Consider the following 17,593-nt stretch of genomic DNA (forward strand, 5'->3'; position numbering starts at 1 on the left):
ACATTTAGAAACACCACTCCAGCTGTATCTTGAAAACTTATCTCAAGATTAAAATAGCAGTATGCTAAGAAGGTTTGCTCTCAAACCTTTGCAGTAATTCCCAATAATGCAACCTAAACATGTCCAGACTTGACCAAGGGGATTAAATGTCCAAGAACTCCACAATATCCTTCACCCAACACATACACAAATAACTTTTCCCTTTGATTTTTACATAGCCCAGCAGTACAGAATTATGTAGAAAAATCGCGATTAAGGTGTCAATCATAGGTGTCTGTACTTAGAAACCAAGGCTCACCAAAATTAAGGGGATTTGCTCCTGAACAGACCTGTTTAACTTTGAGCATTAAACTAAGTCTTCAAGGCCCAAAATTGTCCCCAAATCACCAGCTTGAAAATACAATTTTCAGACTGACCCTGGGGACTGCCAATCCCACCTCTTCTCCAGTAACTCCGTTTACGGTACAGCCTGGACTCTGGGATTCTTAAGCACAGGCCTGGGAATCTCCTTGCTCATTGACTCTCCCATTTCTGTCTATGGCTTGGCTTTATGCGGCAGAAATATCTGCAACACTATGGTGACCAATAGTTACTACAGTCAGGGGCGTCGTAGGGTGGGGGCGGGCCGCCCCTCGTGCCGCCCCTAGGCGGGTGTGTGCGGTGCTGCTGCTCCCGGGGTGACGGAGGGAGCGGCGGCGCGTCCCACCACTCCCATGCGCCGCCGCTCCCTCCATCACCCCGGGAGCAGCAGCGCTGCACGGACGAGGCTCCCGAAGTGGCGGCCTGGCATACCCCAGGGGCGGGGGTGTCGCTGCGCGCGCGTGCGTCATGACGCACATGCAGCGATGCCCCGCCCCCTGGGATGCCGGGCCGCCGCTTCCGGAGCCTCGGTGGGCTGCAAAGAGCTCCGAAGCCGCAGCCTGGCAGCCCTTTGCGCTATGGCAGCGGCTTCGGGGCTCTTTGTAGCCCGCCGATGCCTCCAAGCCCCCGCCCGGCATACCCCAGGGGCGGGGATGTCGCCGCGCGCGCGCACGTCAAGACGCACACGCAGCGATGCCCCGCCCCCGGGGATGCCGGGCCGACGTCATGACACACGCGCGCGCCGCGATGCCCCGCCCCCCAGGGGTGCCCCTTGGCTTCCCGCCCCGGGCAGCCAAGGGGCTAGGAACGCCCCTGACTACAGTCACACAATCTCTGACTTGAATGTGTGAAATAATCTATACCCTATAGAAAATTTCCTGCTTGAAAATGAGTTGCTGCATCAGCTACTTACCAAGAAATTAAATTCTGCCTGAGATGCGCATTACTGGATCATTCGATTGAACAGAATGGAGGCTTCTGATGCTACATTCTCCTCAGCACTAGAGGACTGGAAAGCAGCCAATTTTCAAAAAGGGATCCAGGCAATCACGGGCCTGTTTGATGAAAAGCATCGTTTAAGGAAAGCTTTGGTGAAAAGTGCTAAGATAAAATGATCAAGCAGTAGCAACATGTTCTTCTGCAAAGTCCCGACCCGCCTCACTAACCTTTAAGAGTATCAGCAAGCATATGGATAAGATCAAACTGGTAGACACTCTTTACCTGGACTTTTGACAAAGTCCTTCACTAAAGATTCCTGAGCGAATTTAAGAGTCATAGGATAAATATAGAAGTTTTCTTATGGATTGCTAACTAGTTAAATAACAGGAAGCAGGGAGTAGGAATAAATGCACACTTCTCAAAACAGAAGATAGAATTGGGGTTCATCCAATGATCTGTGTTGGGACTACGTATTTTTGACGTGTTCATACTTTAAGTGATGAGCAGTGATGCACATGGAGCTAACCCCTCTCCAAATTTTATACACACATACACACACAAGAGGAAGGGGGGAAGGTCTGAGCTAGCAGTGAGACTAATCAGGAAAGGTATCTTGGGATTGTGGTGGAGAATGCAATGGAAGTGTTGACTCAATATGCAGCTGCTATAGGCAAGGCATCAAAAACAATTGATCTTATAATGCCTCTATAATATATTGTATGACTGCACAATAGTTACGTATATATAATTCTGGTCACTATGGGTATGTTCACATTACCACTTACTTCGTATCCAGTGCTAGTTTTTGAAGCCACATTCACATGCCGTTCACCGCCGTTCACCACGATCCGTATTGATCCAATTGTTTGACAGATGCTGCAGTTTGGTGTGCTTTCTTCTTACCATGTGAACTCAGGCAGCAAAATGTCTTGGGTCAGCACTGAGATTAACTTTAGATTTGAATAAGCAATGTAATTATTATCTGGTACTATTATAGACCAAGGTGCGGGGGGGGGGGGTGATGGTGGGGGCTTATGAGACTTTTTGTGCCAGAACCTTGCGATCCACCAGCTAGAGTGGCTATGGGTCAGACCCAGCCCCTCAAATCCATAGCTGCTCCTTCTCACTCTCAAAACACACCCCATGCATCCACAGATCACTCTCTCTCACACACTCATTGCTCATATACCTCCCTTCTCCTCACCTTGTTACCTTCTTCTGGTTCACTTTCCTGGGAGTAAGCCTCATTGAATACAGCAAGACTGACTTCTGAGCAAAAAAGGCATATGGTTGTACTGCCAGCCACAATTGCTTTAGTATGCTGGAGAATTCTCTAGCAGCTGTCAGATTTAAAATGCCAGTAGACTCAAAGTGCAAGATCTCTCCTGCTCTGAACAAGCATGTCAAACTGTAGTCAGCAGCTATTGTGTCCCTACGAGAAGCACCAAATGGCGAAGTCAGAGCAACAATCAAAGGACACAACTTTTGTGTTTTAATTTACTTTGATCAAGGTGTTTTATTGCATCTCAGAGGGTACACATGCACTGGGTTTTTCTCAAATCAAAATACAAAGAAAACCCACTTTGAAATTCTCTCTCTCTAACTCTCTGTCATTACAGTGTATGTTATCCCCACAATAAGTTCAGATACAACCACTTTTTTAAAATGGTACCATATATTGATTAAATAGTTAATTTGAAAGACTTAGGTGAACATCTTTCCAACCTAATATGCTTTTACAAAGAGCTGCCAAGCCACTTGTAACACTGATCAACAGTGACCTTATTAAGGAGTCAAAAATCTTAAGCCAAGCCATCAGCACAAACAGTATGAGAGAACAAACTAAAACGTTTAAAGGAACACAATTTTTTTTCTCTGTTTACAGTAAAGGGTGCAGTTCTCCAGTTTAGTGCAACCTCTAATCACAGACAGTACGGAAGATACACAGCGGTGTATGGGAATGGAAAAAAACACTACTAGTCCAAGGCTTATACAGAGAAGCACCAAACTAACTGGATGTACATAAAAGCTAAATAAAAAATAAAAATTATTCATGATTTGCCAACAGATACACTGAGTGACCTAATTAACCTGACAATCCTTAAAATGTCTGCCCGGCTAGGATTTTTTTTCTCCTCTTAGCAACATGGCAAGGAACTTGCCCTTTACTTATTTTCAGTGCATTTAAAATAAGAGCTGATAAATAAGCTGGTTTTAAAATGGGAAACAAAAGTCCCTTAAATATTTTAAAATAAATTTGATAAGGTATGTTCAATATTTTTTTTGAAAGAAAATCTTTGCAAAGGAACTTGAAAGAAGATGTATTAAATGGGAGATCCCTTTTATATTACTTTAAAAAATTATCTTTAACATGTACAGTGCCACAAAAATAAAACATATTCCACAACAAATTCAGAATCCTGCATTTGCGGGGGTGGGGGGAACGTTTTCCACACAAAAAGAGTTTGTAGGATTGAGAGTGTTTTTTTCTTACTACCTTGGTATCATTGCACTATTATTTTGTATAACAGATATACAAGAGAAACTGGACTTCAAAAGGGAAATTTTTTAGAAGGTTTGCCAAAGTTATTTACACGGAGACCTCCAGAAACACAGACACATCGCTCCAAATGGCTCACCACACAACAGCTGCATAATCTGCCCCTATTGGATAGGTTCAGAAAAGCACTAAGAAGGCATCAGAAACATACATCCATTGTTTAAAGTTGTAAAACACATAAATAATAACCCAAGTACACAAACTGAGAAAGAGAGAGAGAGAGAAGGGGGATAACAACTAAGATAGTACACATTCCTAATGTTCACTTTCACAGCTGTGCTACACATTTTGGAAGTAGGAGAGAAATCTGTAAGCACTGGGTTTGGTAGTGGTGGCTCACTTGGACAACTCCGAGCAACAAAATTCTTGTTTGTAGATTCCAAGCTTGCATCTTCAGTTATCCTGACAGAAAACTACAGCTGTGGAAGTTGAGGGGGCGGGGAGAGAGCAAAAGAGAAACTAAGCAACAAGCATTTGAATTAGTTTTCATGATCTGGCATTACCAAGCTACAAACATAATTTTTATTTGTATGCCGCCTTTCCATAGTTCAAACCATGCTCAAGGCGGCTTACAACATGAAAAAATACATTTACAACATAACAAAAAGTAGTCATAAACAATAAATAAAACATCAAAAAAATACACAGCCAAACTGAATAATTTCCACATAAATCATCGTAAGATCTAAAATCAACAACGACTTGGGATGGAAGGCAAGAGGCATGGGGGCACCAAATGTTGGCGTTGCACAAGGAACCAGTGATATTTGGAAGCCCCAAAGTTGGCCACTGATAAAACCTTCCAAACTTAAGAAGAATTTGTTATTTGACTTGAGCCACCTGAGCAAATGCCAGAAAAGAAAGTTCAAGTAAGTAAATAGGCCCGGCAATGCTATACCTTAAACAGTTCATAAGAAATCCTTGATGTTAAGATCCGCTAATGGGTCCTTTGACGGTGGTTTTTTGGGACTCTGAGTGGCAGGTGTAGGACTTGGAGAGAGCTTAACGGGTTTCCCATCAGTCAAGAAGAGCATGAAACAAACACACAAACAAAAAAGAGAAGAGAAGAGTATAAGGACAACAGTAAGATAATTATTAGGATTCACGTACAAACAAAATTAAGATGCAACAGATAATCTGAAGATGAAAACCATTCCAATGTTACACCCTGTCCCACAGATGTAACTTATTTTAGACACATTTTAAGTTAAGCATATCTAGAGATGGAACACACTGTAGCGGGTACACTTCTGCACTTAAGTTGTGCTGGCAGGTAAGATAGAAGACACGTGAGGAGATAGTGGCTTATATCCAACAGAAGTTTTCAGTAGCTTACATTTAATCCAGCCATTGGAACAGAGATCCTGCTTTAGTGCTCCCTTGTAATAGAAGTACAATTTAGGAGGCTGGCAGGGCTTTTTCCATCATGGCACCTGCTTCATGGAGCTCCCTGATCTAGAATGCTATTTTGTTTAGAAAGGAACTTTATCTTCTCCAGTTTGATTATGTTGAGTACAAACTAATGTATTTTACTATTTATTTATTTATTTATTGCTTGGCGATTTATTTACCTGACTCGTATTGAGGACAGCAACTACAATCAAGAAAGAAAATGGGTGCGATAAACCCATTTTCTTCTGCTAAAGGAAAGTGGCATGCAAGCATTTTGTATTAGTACAGAAATGCAACTGCTCTGCATGGAAGCCAAAATATATTGGAATACAGTCGTGCCGTGGTTGTCTAATGCCTTCGTTGTCTAATGTTCTGGCTCCTAAATGATCAAATCTTGGAAGTGAGTGTTCCAGTTTTTGAACTTTTTTTGGAAGCAGAACGTCCGACGGGGCTTCCATGGCTTCCGATTGGCTGCAGGAGCCGCGCTTTGGTTTCCGAACGTTTTGGAAGTTGGACGGACTTCCGGAATGGAATCCGTTCAACTTCCAAGGTACGACTGTAATGGTTTAAATGTTTAAAATGCTCAAAGGAGTTTAAAAGGTAAATTGCTGAAAATGGAAGAGACGGTCACAGGACAAAATAGGAGACATAAAAGCTAAGCTGCTAAAAAAAAAAAAAGACCTTCTAGAGAGAATTTGTTAGCCCTTACTTGTGCTCCAGCTGCTGCAGCTGCTCCAAATGGCGGCCTCATCATAGACTGTCCGTACATAACTGGCTGCTGTGGCATCATTGGGACACCAGATCCAGGAGGTTGCTGGGAAGTATTAAGAGAACAATGAATGATGCATGCAGTACAAACAAGGCAAGCTTGAGTCTTAGCTGGCTGGGGCTCTGACAACATCTTGGCAAGACAGGTACTGCTAGCCTCCATCCTTTCAGGTATGCACAGTCCAGTGAGTGTGCCAGAGTTCCACTATACAAAAATCAAATCCCAACAACAACAATGCACCCTTCAGGTAGGTTGTATACCCTATTGTCAGTAGTTGTCAACTTTTTCAGATCTGGGACTCACCTTTAACCCAAGCATGCATTGTGGGATGCATTTCTTCTTCTTCTTCTTCTTCTTATTTTTTTTAACCATCTACAGTGGTACCTTGGGTTACAGACGCTTCAGGTTACACACTCTGCTAACCCCAGAAATAGTACCTTGGATTAAGAGCTTTACCTCAGGATGAGAACAGAAATCGTGTGGCTTTGGTGTGGTGGCAGTGGGAGGCCCCATTAGCTAAAGTGGTACCTCAGGTTAAGAACAGTTTCAGGTTAAGAACAGACCTCCGGAACAAATTAAGTTCTTAACCTGAGGTACCACTGTATCTGTGTGGTGGTAGTGCTGCTACCTTAGATCAGGCTGTGATCCATTACTGAGTCCTAGCCAACCAGATGAAGACCAATGCCCTTTGTAATCTGTTAGCAAACCCCAGCAAACTCCTTATGCAGTGCACTGTGTATTGTGCAGTGACAAGCATAGAAATTGGTGTTCGGTGCATCGTTTGGCATCAGATGTATCCTTTTTAAAGGGAACATGTTCAAGGTTCAAATGATAAACTTCAATGTGTGACAAATGTCTGATGAAAACTAAGAAGATAGGACCAAGGAAAGATTCCTGGGGCAGAGCTTCAGTGCTCTGCATAGTTTTCTTGCTCCTTCCAGAAGCATGCAAAATATCCAAGTTAAGCAAGCTTACGAAAAAGTAATATGGGCTGACTTCTGTTTTTTCTCCTGCTGAATGCTGACTTTTTTTTTTAAGGGCAAAATATACAAGTCTTGGCCACAAGCAACTTAAAGAGGAAACAAGGGTTAAGTGGCAGGTGGTGGCAATCCTTCCTGTCATTGTTTTTTTTTCTTCCAAGAAAATGACTGATCAAGTACAATCTCCATTATTAAATGTCACTCACCATCCCAAATCCTGGTGCAGGCTGTGCAGGGGGGGCACCTGATGTAGGAGGGGCAGCACCTGCTGGAGCTCCAGATCCTGTCTAGAAACCAGAATAACAAACACCAGACACTGATTACAGATTATACAGATGTGAACGCACGCACACACTCACATCCAACGTTAAGTCACTGTTCAACACTCATTACAGAAGCCCATTCTGCCATTTCCACATCCTGCCAAAGTTAAATCAACAGAGAACAGATTAATTGTATATTAAAGCTGTCATCCAGCAATTATCCTCCTCTTCCTTGTTAACTCGCCTTTCTCGTAAGCCTCAAGGATTGACAGTTATACAGTGGTACCTCCGGTTGCGGACAGGATACGTTCCAGAGGTCCAGTCGGATCCTGAGGTTTCCGCAACCTGAGGACCGCTTCTGCGCATGTGCAGACCGTGGCGAAACCCGGTAAAATACTCCTGGGTTTGCCGCGCGTGCATCCCGAAGTTTATGTAACCAGGGGGTTATGTAAACAGAGGTTCGACTGTAAAATAAAAAAACCTAACATGCATTCATCAATTTAGTTTGTCGAATGTTACAAAGTTCTGGGTTTATTCCGAGCTACCTTTGAAAATATTCAATTTCTCTACATTATTCACTTGTCTCTCAAGCAGACAGCCTCATAGCCAGATCTGAACACAGTGACTTCGGCCCTAGTTCCCGCCTTGTTTGCAACCCCTTTCCACTAGATTGCCACAATGTAGAACTCTGAAATGTGCTGGGTCTTGAACTGGCCATACTGTCGCCATGTGATGGCAAGAGGTGCAAAATGTGGCACTAGGATACTGTAGTTAGGCATTTTGATCACACCATGCTTATCTTGTTTTTACTGCACTGGCTGCCAGTTCATTTCCTAGCTCAATTCAAGGTGCTTTATAGCCTTAAAATGACTTGGGGGCAGGGGACTACAACAAATGGCTTCTTCCATATGTTCTTCCCCGGATCATCACTGGACACTCTGTTTCAGATTATGCAGCCCTGTGAGGCTAGGCAGGCAGTGGGCAGCAACCAGAGGCAGAGCTTTCTATGGAGCGGTGCCTACCCCATGGAATAAATTGATATTTGCCAGGCCCTGTCTCTTTACTGTTTTAGAATATTGGCTGAATATTTTCTTGTTTAATTTGACAGCTTTTATATTTCAGACTGCTGTCCCAAGGTAGTGGGTTGTTTCACAACAACCAACAACACTATTACAACAGTGATTTTAACAAATATTCTAGCTTCCCTTGGTTTGTTAGCACTCTGGATTATTTTCTGAAGTAAGGTTGGGTATAGTGAACAAAAGAGTTTATACTAATGGTACAGGAGGCATAAATTGAAAACATGCTTTCATTCGAACACTAAGGAAGTGTTATGCTTCCAGAACAAATGATAAGATAACTACATAATTTAAACAATAGTAGGATGGGATATACATTTCCTAAACTTTCTAATATTAGTGTAAACAGACTTCAGACAATCCAGCCCGTACTAATGGTTTTCTAGGGTGACAAAGCTCTTGCTTGTGGCAGAGTCTATTGAAACAGTTGATCAACTCATATGCATTTCACTGAAAATAAGAAGTATCAACAACACTACATACCAATGGGCCACTTGGAGGAACACCTGTTGACCATGTTGCAGGTGCTACTTTGGGTTGCCAATTGGCTCCTCCTGTCAACTTCCTCTCTCCTGCATTCCACTGAAGATCTCCCCTAAAACAGCCAATGATTTTGAATGCTAATCAATCAACAAGCTAAGGGACAGAGTTGGAAATAGTGCAATATTTTGGGCTGGAACAAAAGCAATGTTTTGATTTGCACTACTACTGGCTTTTAGATTACAAAATGAAATACAGGTATACCTCATATTACTGTGCTCCACTTTGCACTTTATTGCAGATATTGCTCCTTAAAAGGAGACGGCTGCAGCTGTAGGCAGCCTGCCACTTCCAGCAGAAGGAAGCCTCCTGCCACTGCTGCCGCTCTTCTGGCCGTGGCATAGCGCTGGAGTCAGCTCCCCCCCCTCCAACCCCTGCAGTCTTGGGGGCCTGGCTTAATAGACTACAGTGTAGTGCAAACTTTTACATGCACTGGGAAACAATTTTGTGTGTGTGTGTGACTTGCTTTATTACAATATTAGCTTTATTGTGGTGGTCTAGAACCAAACCCACAACATCTCTGAGATATGCCTGTACAATGTTCCTTAATCTTCAGTATGCAAAGGAAAATACAGCAATTCATATAGCTTTCACTTATGAAACTGTGGAGAGAAGTACTAGCACTCCATTCTGTCATAAGAGACCAGGTTTTTACTGGCAAGACAATTCTATTTTTGTCACCTTTCCAAAGAATGGATTTGAAAGAATACATAACCATATTTATAGGGAAGCAGAAGCAGAAGTTTCATTAAAAATACTACTAATAAATAGAAGCGCCACAAATGCAAAGTCAGTCAGTAAAAAGCACAGTATATTCATGTCTGAAATTTTGATTTTACTAGCTACTTACTTCTTTGATGTTGTACCAGAAATTCCAAGATCTGCAAAGATGGAAAGGTAATTTGAAAACTTCAGTTTTGCCCAACTTGCATATAAAAGATATCAGCATCTATTTCAACAGTTCTTACAATGACCAAAATATGCCTGGTCATTTTATACATAGGAACATGGTATAAGACAGCTTTATGAGTTGGATAATTGGTTCAACGAGCTCAGTTGCCATCTAGCAGCAGTTCTGAGGAACCCTGTAGATCAAGGTTTGGACTACAATTTCCATCATCCCTGACCACTGGTCCTCCTAGCTTGTAGTACAAATACAGGTGGAGACCCACGTTTGAGAAACCCTCCTCTAGATGGTGTTGGACTCCCAACATTTCCAGTTATCATGACTAATGGTCAGGAATGATTGGAAAAGGGATCCAACAACATTTGGAAGGCCACAGGTTCTCCATTCTCAACTTAATGAAACCACTGACTAAGGAATACAATTTTGTGCTCATTGAATCATTAAGGGTCAACAGACTTAAGCAGCATTTATTCAGCTATAAAAAAGTGACTGAAATGAAAATAACGCACAATATATCAGAAAGGTTTCTCACACTATTCAAGCACCGATGCAACACTGAGATGCAATTTCATATCTTTTTCTGGGCATCTTCATGCAAACACATGGCCTTTATTACTGTCATCTGAGTGTTAATCTCTGAAGCATAAGGTAAAGCCAGAAATGAATGCTTATTTTAGGTAGCATTTACTGGCCATCCATGTAACCACAAATTTTATTTTCTACTTCTCACTTAGGAAGTAGAATGCTACTCTTAGGAATGCGAGTAATTTTATTTGAACTATTATTCTTCCATTTACTATCTAATTTTCAAAATAATGTCTTCAAGTGATTTGCTTAACTTGTTGTACAATTGAGCCAACTCAGCAATATAAAAAGTGTTGTATATGCTTCAGTGTCACAAGTTCAGGATGAGAACAGGAATTTCCTGTCACACAGAAAATGAAAACCTAATCACTTTGTCTTCCTATAGGGGAAGAAACACATTCTTCTGCAATAGCTATTGAAGAGATACAGAACAGAGGCACACTGAGTGTAAATCATGTCCAACTGATTAATACGATACACCATGGGTCACCGAAAAAAAACAAAGCAAAACCCACTTCCAAGCACTGCAGTTTCCCAAACTTACTTCCTACTAAGTTTGCGAGAGAGGAATCAAGATCACTTCCAATGCCTTTGGTTGCAGCTGAAGTAGAAGAGGCGGCTATTCCTGAAGCAGAGAGCGGTTGACCAGATGGCACCATAGTTGGCATAAGGAGGTCACCTAAGCCATCAAACGCTGTAGATTAAAAAAGAGCAGTAGTTTAGGGCACCAATCTTTTGTAAAGCACAACCTGGGTTAACATGGGTCAAGGCAACTGACATCTAAAATGGTCAAACCATGAACTTCGTAACACATACAATCACTACAGATCTTAGTACCACCATCACATAGATTTAATGTTAATGTAATGCCAATGGAAGGCATGCATGCAAGCTATCTGGCTAACACACTGAAGCTTACACTAATCCTGTATATAATTTGTTCTAATGAATACTCTGAAGAGATCCTAATAATGACTAGTATTTTACCTTGGAAACCTCTTAAGATGTAGCATACCCTGCATTTCAACACTGCTTAGCTTCCAATACCATTACCATGAATTCAGATGGAAAGAGAAATGAAGTTATGGGTTGTCGTTTTTCAAAAATAAATAAATAATAATAATCAAGATGAGACCACATATTATTATACTACAAGAATCTTCTATGGGGTCTTTGTTACATTCTGAAATGTCAAACAGGGGGTCTGTCTGGACACTGTTCCCCCCCAGGATAGTTCTTGGGAGAGGTTAGGAGTAGGTCTCAGGCTTGCACACTCCATCCCTTCATTTTTCCCTGTGGTGGGAAGAACAACTGAACTAGACAGTATGCCACTATTTGTATATGAATTCAAGGTATCACAGTCCACTTGCCAATTAGCTTTCTAAGACCAGGAAAGAAAGCGTGGAACTAGGGAACTACTGAAATGATTTGTGATTGCTGCAGAATTGCAGATGTGGAAGGAATTGCCATCAGAGTCTCTTTTCATAAACTACATTCAATAACTATGATATCCCGAAGTTTAATTCCCTATAGCCAATTTTTAAAATCTTTCTCCCTTCAAAAACATCTGAACTACCCCACATTTAGCTTTTACATATGGCGAAGAGAAAGTTAGGGACACCATATGGCAGTGGTTTTATTGCTTCTGGCAAGCAAACATAGGAAGTTTCTGAATATCTCTTTGAATTTTCTCTATAACAAGTATTTTTGCCCTCCAATTTCTATCTCAGCATACTTTATGGCAAACATCTGGCCAATTCTCTTTGGGATTGTCTAGGTAGTTCTTGTAAACAGTACACATTAAGTGTGTCAGGAAGAATGGATACTTGTGGGTGCAAAGAAAATTGGAAAACATAAAACCTGCTCAACCTTAAGCAAGGGTAAGAAAGCCAGAGAAGATAACTTGTAGTAAGAATTCCTGGGACAGAAGTATCAATAAGCCTATTGTGACGTCCCTTGGAAAACTAACTGCATAGTAAGTTTTCCACACTACAAAAGTATTTCATTTCAGACATCTACAAGCTAGGATAGTGGGTTATATTTTTTCCTTTAAAAGTTTTGCTTTAGAACAGGGGTCAGCAAACTTTTTCAGCAGGGGGCCGGTCCACTGTCTCTCATACCTTGTGGGGGGCCGGACTATATTTTGAAAAAAAATATGAACGAATTCCTATGCCCCACAAATAACCCAGACATGCATTTTAAATAAAAGCACACATTCTACTCATGTAAAAACACCAGGCAGGCCCCACAAATAACCCAGAGATGAATTTTAAATAAAAGGACACATTCTACTCATCTAAAAACACGCTGATTCCCAGACCATCTGCAGGCCGGATTAGAAGGTGATTGGGCCGCATCCGGCCCCCGGGCCTTAGTTTGGGGACCCCTGCTTTAGAAGGTATCAGAAAGAATATAATATTGCCATGGATTGGCCTAACTTTTCCAGCTCAAATATCACATTTGGAAAAATATACCACAACCCAGAGGATCTCATCCCATTATACCTAATTAGGTAGCAATTTCTAAGCCAGACCGACATTACGTGGTGAGTACGCCTATTCACATCAGATGTGCATGCCAATGTTAGTAAGCCGAGTTGCACTATGCTCCGACAAGCAATCAAATAAAGCAAAGCAATACTAAAATATTTTGTTTTTATTTATTCTGTTGCAGAACTCACCCAAATTGCAAATTTGTAGCAAGGCCCCAGCATGAAAGTATAGAATGAAAGAGATACAAACAGAAAACGATAGAGCAGTGATGAAAGGTTAAGCTTTATGTCAAGGGAAGAACACCCTGGAAGTCCATTATATCTAACATTTTGGTGCCATGCACGCTTGGAAAAGGCTCAGCAAAAATAGCAAGACCACACATCCATATACTGAATAAACAGTACAAAGTGCCTGCAATTTCAGGAGTTTCCTTTAAACAAACATGCATATAGAGCACATGCAAAGAGAGGACTTTGGTTTGATCTGTGTTTAAACCCTACAAAAGACAACTGCATGACAGGAACTTTGCTTCGATTTACACTGCGCTAAACGTTGACCCATTTCAAAGGAACAGAAGGCAGGAATTTTTTTAAAGCCTCCAAGGAACTCCCTTTGAATGCCCTTTTGCACATCAGGTAGAGTTGTAACAGTCTCATCTCATAAATGAAATCAGCATTTTTGTTCAGGAAATTCACAAAAACAAAACAAAACACCCCAACTCACCTGAGGGATCAAAGGAACTGCTGCCAGGAGAAGGTGAGGGTGCTGCTCCAAAAGCAGCTTCAAAATTGGGCTGTAGTATATTAGCCTGAGCTGGAGTAACAGGGGAAGGTGAAGGAGAAGGAGCAATAAATGAACCCCCAAAACCTTTGGAAAAATGAAAGAGGGAGAAATGAGAAAGTAATTAGACAACTACTAAAAGCTGGCCAGCACACACAGATCTGAATACTCTTAAGGGGCAAAGCAAATTTTTGGATACATGGTACTATTTCTTGCTTTACATAGCAGAACAACTGGGGACTGTTGTACATCCATCCTCTCAGAACGCTTTCTGGTAGGACTTATTACTAAAAAAAAAACCACAACTCTTGTCCTGATCGAACTATTAGGGATCAAAGGGGCTTTCTGTATCATTCCCTTCCCTTCAGTACTTGATGCAGCTGTGTGCTGTTTTATTTTTTCTTTGTGGAGTTGTACGCTGCCTTGCTGTGAACTGGGTTTACCTTTTTAAAGTACATATTGAAAACCTGAGTTGGCAGTGTCTGGAACAATGTGAAGTGGGACAGAGGAAATTCGTAGGCTGGAAGAGAAGGTAGCATACAACCCTGTGACCCACACATACAACCCTGTGACCCACACTGTTAACTATGGTTACAGGTTATGTATGCATCAGCCTGAATAGCACTTTATAAAGATAGGTACAGTTATTCTTCCCATTCTACAGAAGGGAAGGTATCATGGCTGCAAGATCAATTTAGAGCTGAGATAAGGCTTGGTGTAAGAGCTTGCACACTTACTGCCAAGAATGTAAAAGTTACTGTCAGGACCATTTGACCATTTGCTATGATTCTACATTAGAGGGGAAAAGAAACTCTAATAATTATATAATGACTTGCGAAATATATACACCAGCTTTATTCACTGTTTAGAGCCTGCAACTGTCCCAAGCTAGGAATAATATAGTGAAGGACATATGATCTCATAGGACACATTGTGTTACACATGACTATCCTGCTCTTTTGACATATTTGTGTACTGTCCTATCAAGGTACATTTTCTGAATCAGAGAGCACTCCTCAAGATTTTGCTACTCCTTTTACTGCCCTTCTAGTGTATTAGTTCTGAGAAATTCTTAGGTAAAATTGTAAACATCATCATCTGCATAGCAGTCCTGAGTTAATTAGCAATTATCTAAGCTGGAGAGTATATTTGGAGGACAAATCACACACACATTTCAGTTATAAACCCCGTTCTCACTCATTGAATTAACTTGAGCAAAATAAATAATTGGCAGTAGGCAAGAGATGAGGGCTGAAGCAGTAATGTGCTTCCTTTGGGCTGCAAGGCAAAATAATACAGCTAAGAAGGCTTAAGTCAGCCTAAGGGTCTGATAAAGCCATAAAAGCCTTCAAGAACTAGAAGCCAAAGCAGGGGTGGAAAACCACCTTCAACCCAAGGGCTGCATTATCCTCTGGGCAGCCTTCCAGGGGAAACCTGCTAGTGGTGGGCAGAGCAATGAATGCAAATTTTACCTTTGTACAGTAGGCTAGTTTCTATACACATTAAACATGCCCCTCTCTATTCTTCATCCAGGGAAACAAGAAATGCACTTTCTGGCTGTGCAAAAGCCCTCAAGGAGAACGTATATCGGGTCCACTGAGGGGGTGTAACTTGGGGAGAATTCTGAGGGCCAGCTAGAGAGGCCTGAAGGGTCGCATTCAGACCCAGGGCCTGGATTTCCCTACACTTCCAACTTTTTTATATGTGCCGCTGCATGAATCAAGAACTAAATGTTTGGCACCTCCACTTTCATGCTTTAAAAGCTCTGCCTTTGCTTATGTTATTGCTGAAGCCTAGTTAAATTCACAAAAAAGCAAGCACAATTGCATCTACGGTGTAAATGTGCTGCTTACTAATGGTGGCATTGCTACTAATAATGAGTAACAGAGCGCTTTGCTACTGAGCAGCCCATGAAATGGATGCATTGTGGGAAACAATTTCCTAAAATACGTTTCAGAGGTCCAAGTGGAACTGCCTCCACAAGAAAAGGGTGCCTCTATACTATAAACATGAAAGGTTGGCTTTGATGAAATATTGTTCTTGTCAGGAAGGCACCCTTGGAATAGCATTCCTTGTGTTCTCTTTAGAGGTGTGCAAATACAAGCAATTCTGTTCTGGACATGCATCTTAGGCAAACAACTGCGTCCCCTAATTCTGTGTGCCTCAAATCATTCAAACCAATCTCAGGGCTTTTTGTTGTTGTTTAATGTTATTTGTTTCATTCAAATACAATTTTATCCCATTTTTACTTCAAGGAATTTGGGGCAACATCAAATATCCTGTAAGCACATGTACCACATTTGATCTGAACCACCGGGTGACAGACTGTGCTGCGTGAGTGGAGGTGGTACCAAGATCAGACAGTAGGAATTTTAACCTAAAGATCTCCCTGGTCTTAGTCTAACGCTAACTATGGCACCATGCAGACTCTTAGGATAATAATCTCTTGTTCGTTTATTTAAACGTTTTATGAATAAATTAAGGCTAACAAAAAGCGCCAAAATGATGTCTCTGCAAATACTTTGCTTTCCACTGCCATCAGTAGAACAGAGAAATATCTTCTTCATCCTGACTGGCTAAACAGAACTAGCAGCAAAACAATTCTATTGGTTTAGAACAGTGGTGGGGAATCTCTGGCCTCCAAATCAGTTTTCTCACATCACATTACTTCCTACTTCCCTGTGAAATTCTACTGAGTCACAGCTAAGCTTTTAGCACTGAAAAAAATGACTTCTTTTCTCTGCATGCCAAGAAAGGCAAGCTAAGATGTTTCTGCATGTGTGTGTGTGTGTGAGAGAGAACATGACTGAGAACATGTAGTGTGTGTTTTGACTCCACCCACTTGGGCAGGTGGTCCTCAACCACTTCCCTTACCCTGAATGAATTTAGCACTGCAGAGGCCTAATGTCCCGTCCCCCCGGAGCTCAGAGTCATGTTTTCTAATGCAGCAAATGGAGTGAAGCTTGCTGCTTCTGTAAGCGATCACCCAATATCTGTGCTCAAGTAAAGAAATATTAATTTATGCCAAGAAAGACAGCTTTTTTTAAAAAAACAAAAAACTACCACCATGATGTTAAGAATGGCACATAATTGTTTTTCATTACCAGCCAATAGGTCGGCGGAAGCAGAGGAGCTAGAAGCAGCTTGGGTTGCAGGCTGGGGTTCAGGAGCACTACTTCCAAAAGCATCTATAGGTATTTCCATGAGACAACAATAAAAGGCAAGAGGGTTTAAACAATGAATAGGTTAATATACAAGTTTGGGGCAAAGCACACAACCCTGGACTACCAAAACAAGACAAGTGCCATTTTTCATGGCTGTAGCAAAACCACCACCAAGCATATTATCAAGTTTTGATCACAGCTCTTCTAGGAGAAGGCAAAAGAAAGCTGTCCTATACCACCCTACTGAATTACTACTGTATTTTCCGGCGTATAAGACGACTGGGCGTATAAGACGACCCCCAACTTTTCCAGTTAAAATATAGTTTGAGATACACTCGACCGCAGATTCTCCACCTGGTGTATAAGACGACCCTTGACTTTTGAGAAGATTTTCTCGGATTAAAAGGTAGTCTTATACGCCAGAAAATACAGTAGTGGCATTCCAGATGTTGCTAGATTCCAGCTCCCATCAGCCCCAGCCGACATTGCTAGTAGTCAGGAATGATGGGAGTTTGGTCCAATAACAGCTGGAGGGCCATAGGTCCACCATTTCTGTCTAAATGGAAGCTCAGCGGGTTTTTTTGGGGGGAACCCTCCCTTCCTGTCATCATTGGCAAAGTGACTAAAAGCTCGATTACAGAAAATAAACACATGTTTGCAAATATTTTGGAGGGAAAGATTTCACAGGCATTGAAGGGAAAAAACACAATTAAGGTACAGTCAAATTTAGATTCTCAAATTTGTAAAATATTATAAGCTTCCACAATTTTGCCCTTTTGTATC

The 17,593-nt window shown here is 41.6% G+C and overlaps 1 protein-coding gene across 24 annotated transcripts in view; it reads right to left on the reverse strand.

Annotated features, from left to right (window-relative positions):
- Positions 1–2,771: 2,771 nt before the first annotated feature.
- SNAP91 (synaptosome associated protein 91) overlaps positions 2,772–17,593 on the reverse strand; it is a 64,650-nt gene continuing 49,828 nt past the window's right edge. For 14 of the 24 annotated variants that reach the window (XM_033143322.1, XM_033143320.1, XM_033143330.1 and 11 more), the window contains 9 exons: positions 16,751–16,834; positions 13,590–13,733; positions 10,919–11,068; positions 9,733–9,763; positions 8,826–8,937; positions 7,207–7,287; positions 5,961–6,065; positions 4,758–4,860; positions 2,772–4,278 (listed from right to left, as the gene is read on the reverse strand). In XM_033143322.1, the coding sequence (XP_032999213.1) occupies positions 4,768–4,860; positions 5,961–6,065; positions 7,207–7,287; positions 8,826–8,937; positions 9,733–9,763; positions 10,919–11,068; positions 13,590–13,733; positions 16,751–16,834 (800 nt within the window). In that variant the 3' untranslated portion in view covers positions 2,772–4,278; positions 4,758–4,767. The remainder of the gene's footprint in view (positions 4,279–4,757; positions 4,861–5,960; positions 6,066–7,206; positions 7,288–8,825; positions 8,938–9,732; positions 9,764–10,918; positions 11,069–13,589; positions 13,734–16,750; positions 16,835–17,593) is intronic. The other 10 variants (XM_033143343.1, XM_033143341.1, XM_033143339.1 and 7 more) reach the window with 2 other exon arrangements.

The sequence above is a fragment of the Lacerta agilis genome, chromosome 3 (assembly GCF_009819535.1).
Source record: "Lacerta agilis isolate rLacAgi1 chromosome 3, rLacAgi1.pri, whole genome shotgun sequence".
NCBI lineage: Eukaryota > Metazoa > Chordata > Lepidosauria > Squamata > Lacertidae > Lacerta > Lacerta agilis.